The sequence below is a fragment of the Alosa alosa genome, chromosome 12 (assembly GCF_017589495.1).
Source record: "Alosa alosa isolate M-15738 ecotype Scorff River chromosome 12, AALO_Geno_1.1, whole genome shotgun sequence".
In the NCBI taxonomy this organism is placed as follows: domain Eukaryota; kingdom Metazoa; phylum Chordata; class Actinopteri; order Clupeiformes; family Clupeidae; genus Alosa; species Alosa alosa.
Genome location: NC_063200.1, coordinates 8,617,423 through 8,630,182, shown reverse-complemented (window position 1 = coordinate 8,630,182; position 12,760 = coordinate 8,617,423). Strand labels below are relative to the sequence as shown.

General features: G+C 43.9%; 1 protein-coding gene across 1 annotated transcript in view; it reads right to left on the bottom strand.

Moving 5' to 3' along the window:
- LOC125304353 (potassium/sodium hyperpolarization-activated cyclic nucleotide-gated channel 1) overlaps window positions 1–12,392 on the bottom strand; it is a 60,573-nt gene extending 48,181 nt beyond the window's left edge. Inside the window, 2 exon segments of the mRNA XM_048258542.1 lie at window positions 4,564–4,987; window positions 11,905–12,392. Coding sequence (XP_048114499.1) covers window positions 4,564–4,987; window positions 11,905–12,260 — 780 coding nt within the window. The 5' untranslated portion in view covers window positions 12,261–12,392.
- Between the last annotated feature and the right edge of the window lie 368 nt (window positions 12,393–12,760).

Here is a 12,760-nt window from a genome sequence, read left to right as displayed (position 1 = left end):
TTTTATTGGACGCATTCCTGCAACATTTACTGCAAAGTAAAGTGGCTGACTGGACAGGAAAACAGCCCGAGTGATTCATAGTGTCCTGCGTGGGCCATCAGTATATCTGGCCAATGTGACTCACCGGGTGGCACAGGTTCCCTGTCACAGGCCAACAGCTTAGAGATCTGGACCTGTCACTTCTTAAAACCCTCACCCCTCGGGCATGTGCGAGTGCTGCCAGACATGCACTGGGGCTCTTATCCCTGACGCTAGCTGGCAGAGTTGCTGAGGCAGCTAACACGCTATGGACTTACACACCTTCACCTGTCAGGACCTTATGCCTCCGGTCCCAAACAAGGCACGAGCCAAGTGGCCTCATTCCACTCTCTTCCTCAGACTGGTAATGCGTCTTTGTTCCAAGGTGTTCTAGAAAACTGGAAAAATCTTGCCTGTATAAAAACATTGCATGATTCTAAAGTTCTAAATACTTTTTTGTAAGAGTTTAGTTGGAGAAACAAAAGGTTGGAGGCAATAGCAGAGAGAGAGGAAGAGAGAGAGAGAGAGAGAGAGAGAGAGAGAGAGTGCAAGAGAGAAAGAGATTGATGTGAGGTTTTTTTACTGAGAGGTTAGTCCTTAGCTGAGCCCTAGAAAGTGTCCCCAACATCAACACTGTCCTGGAAAAACTGGGCGAAATTAGGTCTAACGGACGACCTCAGTGCAGATCTGCTTGCATACTTCACTGCCGTTAAATACTGCTCCCGCCCCTAGCCGATGCCCCTGTTCAGTCAACGAACTTGATACATAGGTCAGTTGGCTCAAATTTTCCCTTTTCAGATCAATTTACTCTGCCTAGTGATGGCTCATTCCGCCTGCCTGTCTGCCAGGTGAAGAGCCTCTTAAAGAGGCAGCGCTCCTAAGATGCTCCAGGGATCTGCACGCTGTCTCCCCTAACCTTTTCCCCAACTCCTAGAGACGGAAAAAGGTAAACAGGGGCTGTTAGGAAACAGTGAGCAGCTCTATGTCAGGGGATGCACCGGCCATGGCCTGGAATAATGACTGTGCTGAGCTGTCACCTACACCGTGGGTGAGCAGCTGTGTGTGTGTTTGGGGCACAGGCAGGACCTAACCTCCCCACCTCAAACCGTGCGCCGCTAATGTGCGGCAAAAGAGCTGGTGTGATGAGACAGATGTGTCTGCAGTCACCATGGGGATTCATTTTCCAGCATCCACTGCATCTGTTCATGTGAATGCTAGTTTTTTTCTCTCTCTCTCTCCAAAGCCAGATAAGTGAGCACTCTCCATCTGGTTCCTCATCACTCTTCCTGTCTGTCCTTCCATCAAGTTTATGTGACTGTTGGCACTGATCTAAATCAAAAAGTCGTTCGAGATAAGCAGTTAAGAGCAATTCAAAATCTTTCCATCTACAATGAAAGAAATGGGTGGGGGGAGGGGTATAGAAAATTCTGTATATGAACACAAATACAACAGATTGTATAACATTAGTAGTCAGAGGCATCTACAGTTTAAGTCAACATGATGCACTTTCTTTTTAGTTTCCCTAATGGATGACAGGGGATAAAAACGAAGGCTTAGCTCTGTCTCATCCCACAAACAGAATACTTATATCTTTCTTCCATCAGTCTCTCTCTCTCTCTCTCTCTCTCTCTCTCTCTCTCTCTCTCTGTCTCTCTCTCTCACTGCAGAGTGGGTGTGCCCAGCAGGAGTGTATATCCGGTAATAGGAATATTCCAGTGCCTCATGCCCATTACGATGGCTGTCTCTGTAAATAGACTGTTGGATCCATTTAATCCATAATAATCTCACACGATGGCTGAAAGTAGAAAGAGATGATGCTGGCTGCAGAGGTCGTCCTCATTCAGATGGGCACAACAGACAAGCACAACGGAGGCATATGGCACCTCTTCTCTGCAGTGTTGCAGTCAGGTGCAGTTTGTCAGACTGCTCCTCTGAGACTATGGTCAGCAACACTGGCGGACCACAGGGGACTGTGCTTTCCCCTGTCCATTCACCCTTTCCATGGCCCCTGTGCTAACTGTCTCAAGCCAGTTCTATTTCCTGAGGATGCTGGGGTCCTTCAACATTTTAAATTGTTTGTGAACAAAAAGTGATATTGCCTATTGGACATGACATTACCTCTCTGCCCCTACACTAAATAACATTCAGATAGACAATTACACCTCCACCTTGCACCTCCATGGACATACTGATATATACCATAGCATTTCACTTCATCACCTTTACTGACACACACTCCTTCAGGTTATAGTATTATTTCCCTGTAGAGATCTGGTGGTTACACTTTCATTTCACAGCTGTAACTTCATTTCATCTATCTATTTATCTGTCTATCTATCTATCTATCTATCTATCTATCTATCTATCTATCTATCTATCTATCTATCTACCTACTATGTAGTCCAGGCTCTTTTGTTCCTTTACAACAGCCCCCCCCTCACAGCCTTATAATGCCTGTATGAGTCTTCACGGTTATGTGCATGTATAACCAATCGATAGATCTAATTCTACCCAAAAAGTGTTTTAGCTGGAAGATAAGCGAGGAGAGGAGAGGAGAGGAGAGGGGAGGAGAGGGGAGGAGAGGAGAGGAGAGGAGAGGGAAGAGAGTGTGTGATTTATCACTCCCTGCAGCACCAACACTGAGCCCCAGCCTCCTTACACGGTTTTTCCACAGTGGTTGGTTTGCAAGCAGCCCCACATGGACGTGCTGCTGATGGGGATTGTGGACAGCACATGAGCATGGCTCAGAACTCCTACTTTAAATGCAGCTGTGCTGAGCAGAGCAGATTGGGGCATTTGGAGAATACACGTGCACGAGCACACACATACATACCCACTCACCTACGCACATACAAAACACATGTGTGCACGCACACACACACACACACACACACACACACACACACACACACACACACACACACACACACACACACATACATACACACACACATTTACAGACACACAGACACACAGACACACACACACACACACACACACACACACACACACACACACATATACAGACACACACACACACACACACACACACACACACACACACACACACACACACACACACACACACACACACACACACACACATTCGTGGAGCTGTGGCCATTCTCTGGCAGTGGCCTATAATGTGTACTGAGCATACAAGCTCATCCTGCGATAAGCCTCCATGTTGTGCTATCCTGAGGTTGTCAACCCTGGCAACAGCTCGATAACAGCAGTATGTGCCAGCACACCCATTCAAGGGAATAGGACTCCGGTTAAACAATCAAAACATTGGGACAGGACAGGGCGGGGCAGGGTGATTGCTGGGGGCAGGGAGGGGAGGGGAGGGGAGGGCTGCTAGCCCCTCTCTTGCAGGAGCACAAAAAGATGGTGTCATGGTAATTCAAGTTCTAATTGCGAAGGAGAAAATGTGTCATCAGAGAAGGGCCCTGGCGATAAAGAGAGCAGGAGCCTGTCATGGAGATTCAGCGAGCCACACAAGGCTGACCGCTGTCTGTCTCTCACTGCGTCTGATGGCCGAGGCCTGTCCAGATTCCTGTCACATTCTGCTCACTTGATCAGGCATACCTAGGTCACTGCAATCATTTTGGAGAGGGATATACAAATTTGGCCCAAGAACTTCTTGTTGCCGTTGTTCAAAAAGCTTAGTTAGAGCTGTTTCCTAATTAAGGTCAGTCGTGAGGTACACGGTCTCCCCTTCACGGCAGCACTCCAGCACAGTGCCGTGTTTCATTTGGGATTCTGCCAGTGTAATGCACACTTCCTAATGAGCCCTCCAAAGGAACTGCACTAGATACCTCGACGCCAGCCGCTACATGGACTGCTATATATCAACATCCCTGCCCTGTTTACAACATCATTCAGCCAGGCCTCAACAGTGTCCTTCTATACGATCACAAGTGCCTAATTACAAATACACTTGATACTCTTACATGTGATACACTTACAATTGTCTGAATGACAAATGAGTGTTTGAGTGAAAGAAAAGGGGCAGCTATCCTCTGCCTAAGATGGATAAATCTAGGTGGCAGCTTGGCTGAGGAGTGCTAGCCTTCACTGCTGCTCCACTCAATAGAACTTGAGCTGAACAGACAGGAAAAGCAATGCTGCTTCTGACCCATCCAGCTTCTTCTTAGCCAGTACCATGTGATTCAGCCCTCAACTGGCCGACACTCATACATGCACCCCACACACACACACACACACACACACACACACACACACACACACACACATACACACAGACACACACACACACACACACACACACACACACACACACACACACACACACACACACACACACACACATACACACAGAGACACACACACACACACACACACACACAAACACACACACACACACACAGACACACACATACACACAGAGACACACACACACACACACACACACACACACACACACACACACACACACACACAGAGACACACACACACACACACACACACACACACACACACACACACACACACACACACACACACACCACCACCAGCACTCACCTCCTCCCACTGATGAATGTATCGGATGAGTCGAGACAGTCTCAACAGGCGGAGCAGACTAAGGATTTTTGTAAACCTCACAATTCGCAGTGCACGGGCAGTCTTGTACACCTCTGAGTCAAACCCTTTCTCCACTATTAGAAAGATATAATCCACCGGTATGGAGGAGAGGAAGTCGACCACAAACCAGCTCTTCAGGTAGTTCATCTTGATGACCTTGGGGTCCAGGATGATCTCGGAGCTCTCCTCGTTGACAATCCCCGTCCGGAAGTTCATGACCAGGTCCACCATAAATATGGTGTCTGAGGCCACATTGAATATTAGCCAGGTGGTGGAGGTCTCTTCGGAAAAGAATGTTATTCCAACAGGAATGATGATTAGATTTCCCATCATCATGATGAGCATTATTAAGTCCCAGTAGAACCTGACAAAACAGGAAAGAGAGTTTGTAGCACAAATGTTAAATAAACTGCTGTAGTAATACAACACTATTGCAGCTACTGTATTACCCAGCTGAAGTGCTCAGCAGCACTTAATGCTAGTAGCTCAATAATAAAAAAAAAAATAGAATTGCATGCACACAGCTCTCAAATACTCTCAACCAAAATGGTACAGAATCTGTAACATACAATACGGCAGCATTCATCATACCTCAATCAGACTAAAATGGCTTAATCAGTCTCACAGCCAGCAGTGTATGACTGAATTGTAAGAGAGTGGTTTCCTCTAAGGTAGGAAGCCACTCTCCTGCAATCTTTATGTAGATATGTTTCTAGATGAGAAATGTATGCCCTTGTCTGTGAACAATGGAAAAGGTCATGAATGGTGTTAATATGTGCTTTTGTCTTAGTCTTCATCTATTCCGTGACTACACCAGTTTGTGCCGCGGCACTGGAGTGTCCTCACCCTATGGCAAAGCAGATATGATGGAGTTTTCTTAAGCCACCTGGAACAGCCTGCGCAGTAAATCTAGTACACCTGTGTCCCATGTCAGACATGCCAAGGCATATTTTATAGACCCTTTCAACAATAAAAACAAAAACAATGCTTGAACGTTCTATTTGGGCCCCAATCTACTTCCTCTGCATTAAGATAACATATGGAATGTTAAAATGGAAGTCTTGTGGGGCCAACTATGATGCTGATAATGGAACTATCTTGAAAGGGTCCATAGACACTTAAGAAAGACAACATGGTCTTTCCTGCATGTTCACATTACTATGTCATACGTGTATGCTAAGGAGGAGACGGAACAGAGCAAGACCATGTCCATGTATCCTATACTGTCTCAGATTATATTCTGGTGATAATGGTTATAGCTTTTTAGCAATATCACCCATTTATGTTTGCTCTATTCAGATATTTCAGTGCAATTTTGTGAAAAGATCCTCTATACCTTTCAAAATAGCATGTCATTACTTCCATTCAGAAAACCTAATATCTCATACAGGCAATATCTGAAGTCACTGCATGCTACAATGCACCCATCTTTGCTCCTCAACAGAGATAAAGAACAGAATCGTTGTTGTGTGTTGAGAGTTGAAATACATTATCGTTTTAAAAGCAATTTTGTGTGGTAATGCTAAAAGCCTCCATTTGACATTAAAATTGCCACAAACTGAACTCGTTCAGCAAGGGATGACTATTTGCTTTTGCTGAAATGTCAGAGAAGACTGGTGGGTGATTACTCAGGCCCCCTACTTTACAAAGCATGTGTTAACAGTTTACTCTTCAAAATGATGAAACAGAATATTTCATTTTAGATTTTATTTCATGTTACAGTAAAACAATACTGACACAGATACCATCCATGTATTTGATGATCTGTAGCCTGTTTGATTGTCAGTGAAGAATCTAAATGTCTCCTTCCATTCACACTGTCTCAGCATGGATCTGAAACATCATTTCTCACAATAACATCAGTGCACACAATTTAAATAGAGATCTCACAGACATGCGTAACTAAACGTTACTGTGAAATGAAATGCAAATACACTTTTGCAAATCCCTGGTAATGTTACAGAGCCAGAGATCTGGCTCTCTACCTCCCTTAGCACACTGAATAGGAGTGAATCAGCATGCCTGAACGAGAGGCAGGGAGTGGGAAGTAGCTTCTCGCAGGTCCTCAAAAGCAGACCGGCCCTTTAAGGGTGAAAGCGAGGTTGAGATTGGACACACTCGTCAGAGAGCAGCATGAATGTAACATTCCTCTATCATGGTGTATACACACAGCAATGTGTTTGTCTCTCTATAGATGTGTGTGTGTGTGTGTGTGTGTGTGTGTGTGTGTGTGTGTGTGTGTGACAGAGAGAAAGTGAGAGACGGGAGAGGGGGTAGTCTTGACGAAATGTCCCAGACACTGATAACGATGCACATCCATGAACTAAAATAGATGCTTTCAAGAATCCTATCTCACACTAAAACCCTGTCTGGTGCCGTAGCAGCAGCTGAGCCACTCGGCTGTAATGGATCTGCTTAAATAAATGAAGCCATAGGCCTTGCTTTATAAATATCTGAAGATCATGTGTCAGATAATTGTCTCCACTCCAACTAAATGGTCATCTCGCCAGTTAATAATATCCAACATGGATGTATTAAACCCATAACCACCTCATTCAACACCTCACGATGCAGGTGGAATCTTCGTTGGGGGCAGCTAAGAGCCAGTGATCCAGTCTGATCCACTGCTGTATATCATGCAAATCAGATTGGGTTGTGCACTCAATCAAAAGGGAAAAAGAGGCCCCTGGCTAAAGCAGCGTCATGAACCAGAACCAAGGGATCAATTATTGAATAAATAGATAGAGGCTGTTCAAAAGAATAAATACAAACAATGGAGCCGCTCTTGGTGGAGCTGTTTTTCATTGGCTTGTTGTTACAGCTGACAACCCAACTGCCTGGTTGTAATGTCTGCCCTAAGGGACTATGCGCTGTCAATCACAGGCTCATCATTTAACACATCCTGCCGCATCATGCTCACACAATGCACAGAACATTCTTCCTGCCGCCTGTTTCACTGTCCTGCCGCCTGTACTGCATCATCAAAGGCGAGACAATAGACACGTGACTCAGCCCTTCATCTCAGACCCAAACAAGAAGACCGCCGCATGGCTCTGACCCCAAACAGAGGTCATGCTGTACAGATTCTGGACATTTTGCCAGAAAACACTGGCATTACATCTGAATAATCAACATTGATCCCCAGGATAAACATGGGGTAATCTGTAACCATTAGACATGCTAAAAGCTATGCACTAAAGGTTGGAGAGTTATTTTGGTAACAAGACAGTAGGTTATTATTATTTTGCAGCCAGTGCACAATGTTGACTTTAAGGCATTGTTCTGCAATATCAGTGTCGCTAAATAAAGAGAACCAGAGGGCATCAATTTTGAGTTGCAAGTCAAAAACAAAGCTTCATTAGACTTGGGACACATATCAGAACTGCATGAGAAAAAAACACAGCTAGACCAAAAAGTATAAATAATGCATGCTAAAGTTGCTGGGTCTAAAAATAGCCTTTAATCTTGGTTTAGAAATCAGAGGGAGCTTTGATGTGTGGAGGAGTCTACTCTCTCATTCAAATCAGATTTTCTATGATGACTGTGATTAATTAATCAGCCAATAATTCTGAACAGGCATATCAGTTAAACGATGAATGCGTGTCACCGTGATAGCCAAATTCCCTTTAAATCACCGGAAATCCACCTGGGAGATATCCCAAAGACCCTGAGTAATGACACACCATCAGGAACCTTTCGGACAGGTCTTCCATGGGTACCTATTGTTTTTGGTGATAAACTAGCCACAGAGCGAAACATTTGGATGAAGATTGCAAGTGGCAAAAGCATAGCACCAGATGACACGTTCTAGCGTTGATGGCTTGATGAAGGAGACAGAGGGCAGACTTTCAGCACAAGGACAAAAGCTCCCCCCGAAAAGGCTGGGGCCAGACCTAGTCTATCTATAAATAATAAATATTACTAACCAGCCATTAATCTTTAAGCAGTCTCAGTATTAAGAGATGGCTGGATTGAGTTTCCTAGTGCTGTAAAACCCATACAAAGAATTCATGAATGGTGTTGTCATTCACTGAGATGTTGTTCATTTTTATGTCATCATTAATTTACTCATGTCATGTCACTAGACCCTTAGATGTGTGAGAGTAGAACAAATATGTGAACTGAGAATGTATACAATATTGTAAACAAAAATGAATATGCTAGTGTGCAATTACTTTGTTTTGGAAAAAACACAATGGAAAAAGCCTGCCAACCAGTGTGACCAGTAGGATTTCTAACTAAATGTGTGGGTCTAAAATAGCCTTTAATCTTGGTTTAGAAATCAGAGGGAGCTTTGATGTGTGGAGGAGTCTACTCTCTCATTCAAATCAGATTTTCTATGATGACTGTGATTAATTAATCAGCCAATAATTCTGAACAGGCATATCAGTTAAACGATGAATGCGTGTCACCGTGATAGCCAAATTCCCTTTAAATCACCGGAAATCCACCTGGGAGATATCCCAAAGACCCTGAGTAATGACACCATCAGGAGCAACTCGGACAGGTCTTCCATGGGTACCTATTGTTTTTGGTGATAAACTAGCCACAGAGCGAAACATTTGGATGAAGATTGCAAGTGGCAAAAGCATAGCACCAGATGACACGTTCTAGCGTTGATGGCTTGATGAAGGAGACAGAGGGCAGACTTTCAGCACAAGGACAAAAGCTCCCCCCGAAAAGGCTGGGGCCAGACCTAGTCTATCTATAAATAATAAATATTACTAACCAGCCATTAATCTTTAAGCAGTCTCAGTATTAAGAGATGGCTGGATTGAGTTTCCTAGTGCTGTAAAACCCATACAAAGAATTCATGAATGGTGTTGTCATTCACTGAGATGTTGTTCATTTTTATGTCATCATTAATTTACTCATGTCATGTCACTAGACCCTTAGATGTGTGAGAGTAGAACAAACATGTGAACTGAGAATGTATACAATATTGTAAACAAAAATGAATATGCTAGTGTGCAATTACTTTGTTTTGGAAGAAAACACAATGGAAAAGCCTGCCAACCAGTGTGACCAGTAGGATTTCTAACTAAATGTGTGGGTCTAAAATAGCCATACGGACCCATGCTTTGGCCTTAAGGGAGGGTTCTTTGACTTTGTGTCTAATATTCTTTCTGAACTGTGTAAAGCCCACTCTATCATAACAGGAGAAATACGTAACACTTATGAATTAGTGAAACAGTGATCTGGGTTAAGAGGCTATCGGACTGAAATGTGACTTGAGAATTCCTAAATTAAGGTTGATGAAGCAATTCAAACGTGCCTGAAACATCTGCAGGTGAGAACTGATAATTTATCTTCCAATGGCCCAAACACTAGTGCATGCAGATTCTTTAGATAACCATGACACATCTGATAAATTGGCCTGCATTCCACAAGGGACACTGGTATCACACATGCCCTTTGTGCATACTCTGCAAAGGACAGTCATGTTACATCACTATGCTCCTGCACACAAAGCTTATTGAGTGTCATGTCACACATCTAATCCTCTCCAGGCCCTGATGTCACAGGCCTCTAAACAATGCCATAGCTGAGCTTCCAAATATGAGAATCTCATGAGTGATGCAATGAATTTTACTGAAATTATTGCAGTGACTGCTGTTGCAGGTTCTGTTTTGTCCTGTTGACTTTATTAGCACTGTACCTATCATTTTTTCTGACATTGTGATTCTCCCTTTCTGCCAAGGGTGTCATCCTGGCATAGCTTCACATTTTAGAAAAAGTATAACGAGTCCCTTTTTCATCCTAATGAGACGTAGCATGAAGTTTTGCACTGGAACGCCATAGTCGTACAAAATGAAGGGTATGTATGGACGTTGCCCTCTATTAGCCTCCGTTTCAGCACCCTGGACAGCGACGAGGAAAAGCAACAGCCGCGAGGAGGATCGAATGGGAGACAATTGGTAGGTTTTGGCGAATACCTGAGCTGCTGGCCCAGAACGAGCACGAAATACTTCATTGATTCTTTAAGAAGTTGTTGCCAGGGAAAACGTGCACGTGAGACGTGCCGTCTCCTCGACCAATGCACTACAGGAACGCAGGTCACGGTCCGTTCAACTCGGCTTCAAGTAAACATTCTCCTTTGAACATTCCATTTAATTATTTATGGAAATTATTAGTCCCTCTTACAACATGTATGATTTACTCACATGTAAAGGTTATAAGATGAGAAGGAAAAAATGTAGTAGCCTACATCTAGGCCTGCCTTGTTTATAGCAAGCTAGTCCATAGTAATAATCACACGTGAATGATAAGTGTTCTATTCCAGAACAAATAGGCATAGAAAGACCACATACAACACCAACAAATGACGATTGCGCGCTGAGATGATCTTTGCTATGTGTCAGTAAGGTGTGGACCGTGCAGGTTTCAGAACTGACCGAGAACGGCAATGAAATATCAAAATATGATGGCGCAGTGCTATTGACCCCTACATACTTTAATCACTTTGATGTATTGATGGAATAAAATGTGTCGTAAATTCGAGATACGTGATTAGTTGAACTGATATTTTTGAGAATAACACAGGCTTTTGAATCGATGTTTCATTTGTACCGATACATCCCTATTGTATTCCAAGTCATTTTGCGTATTGAATGGGCAAAGCGCTGTATGCCACATTAAATCTCTGAAGATGGAGGTTGTTATAAACTACTTAACAGATAGGCTACCTATATTTGTAGGCTATTAACAACGATTATCACTATACTGGTTTGACGCAAACCAATGTCCTATAAATAACTGTAATCAGCGATAATTAGATGATTTCAGAATAGAGTGATAATGACAGCATTTCAGTAACATAGACAGCTTTGTATTTCCATTGAAGATCATTAGCCTTTACAGACTAGCCAGCATGTTATGTGCACTACCGTGCGAGTGCTCATAAACTGTCAGATTTAGCACACGGCAAGCCAAGACAATAGAACCCCTTATTGTACCATATGAGTTTGTATTTGATCCTGCTGTTTTCTTTTACACAGTCTGTGTTTACCAGGATGACATTCACCATCATCTTTGACAAGGGCATCACAGACGTTTCTGTCGTCATGCCACGTTTCTCTCAGGTTCATCCGAAGACAAATGCAACACCTTGGTGTTCAAAATATAATGTAGTATGTAGTAAGCTGTAGTATGACACGATTGAGAGCGCGTCTCTGCAATGTGCTATGCGCACACGTACGCGTGTAATGACAGAATGGAATAGTGGTGTGTTGCGGACCCAAGTGTGGCATGGGCTGAGGAAGGTGACATTCCACGCCTTACCTAAAATCGCTATAGGGATGAATGATCCAGTATCCAGCCGTTTGAACCCTCTCCTGTTCTTTCTCCACGGCTTTCTGACTGCCGAACATCCGCAGGGAGAACTTATTCACCCCGGGCTGCATCATGGCTCCAAACTGCCGCTGCATGAAACTGTGTTGCCTGGCTGCTGCATCTATATCATCGAAACCGACCATGGTTTCCTCTCGATCCCCCTTTACACCCACAGAGTTACCGTGGTCTTTCATGTTCTGGCTCCCCATGTTGTTCTTCAGTATGGAGTCTTGCCTCTGAAACACGTTATTCCCATCCGCCTTCTCCTCTTTGTTGCTGGCGAACGAATTGGATTTGTCATCCATGTTTTCAAAACGCACTGTCTCCGGGACGGGAGGACAGACTACGCGCAAAACTCAAGAGGAGCCGCTGGAAGCTCTCTTGTTTCATTTGATGTCCTTCAACTGCTCAGCTCCGCTGCCTCCTTTGCGACTGGTGCAAACTGATACAGAGTTGTCGTGGACCTGGAGAATCAGGTTTCTCAAGTTAGCGCCATCTACCGCCAGTTTCTCGCTCAGTTTAGCTCACCTCAGCTTGGCCGCGGCAGCATAATAGCGTATACGGATGCACTACAACTCCAAAACAGCATAGATTTAGTTACTGTAACGTGAGGCGAATATCCCATGTTAAAATTAGTCATGTGTACAGGCCATTTTTGCGACGAATTTGCGTGGTATTTACAGGAAAATGTAGTGTATGTTTATGTAGCGACCCCCGGTGTCTCTATGGTGACCCTAGGCATGACTAATTTCATCTACATCAAATCTGTGTTGAGCTATGGCTTGAGGCCTGAAAATGTTTTTAT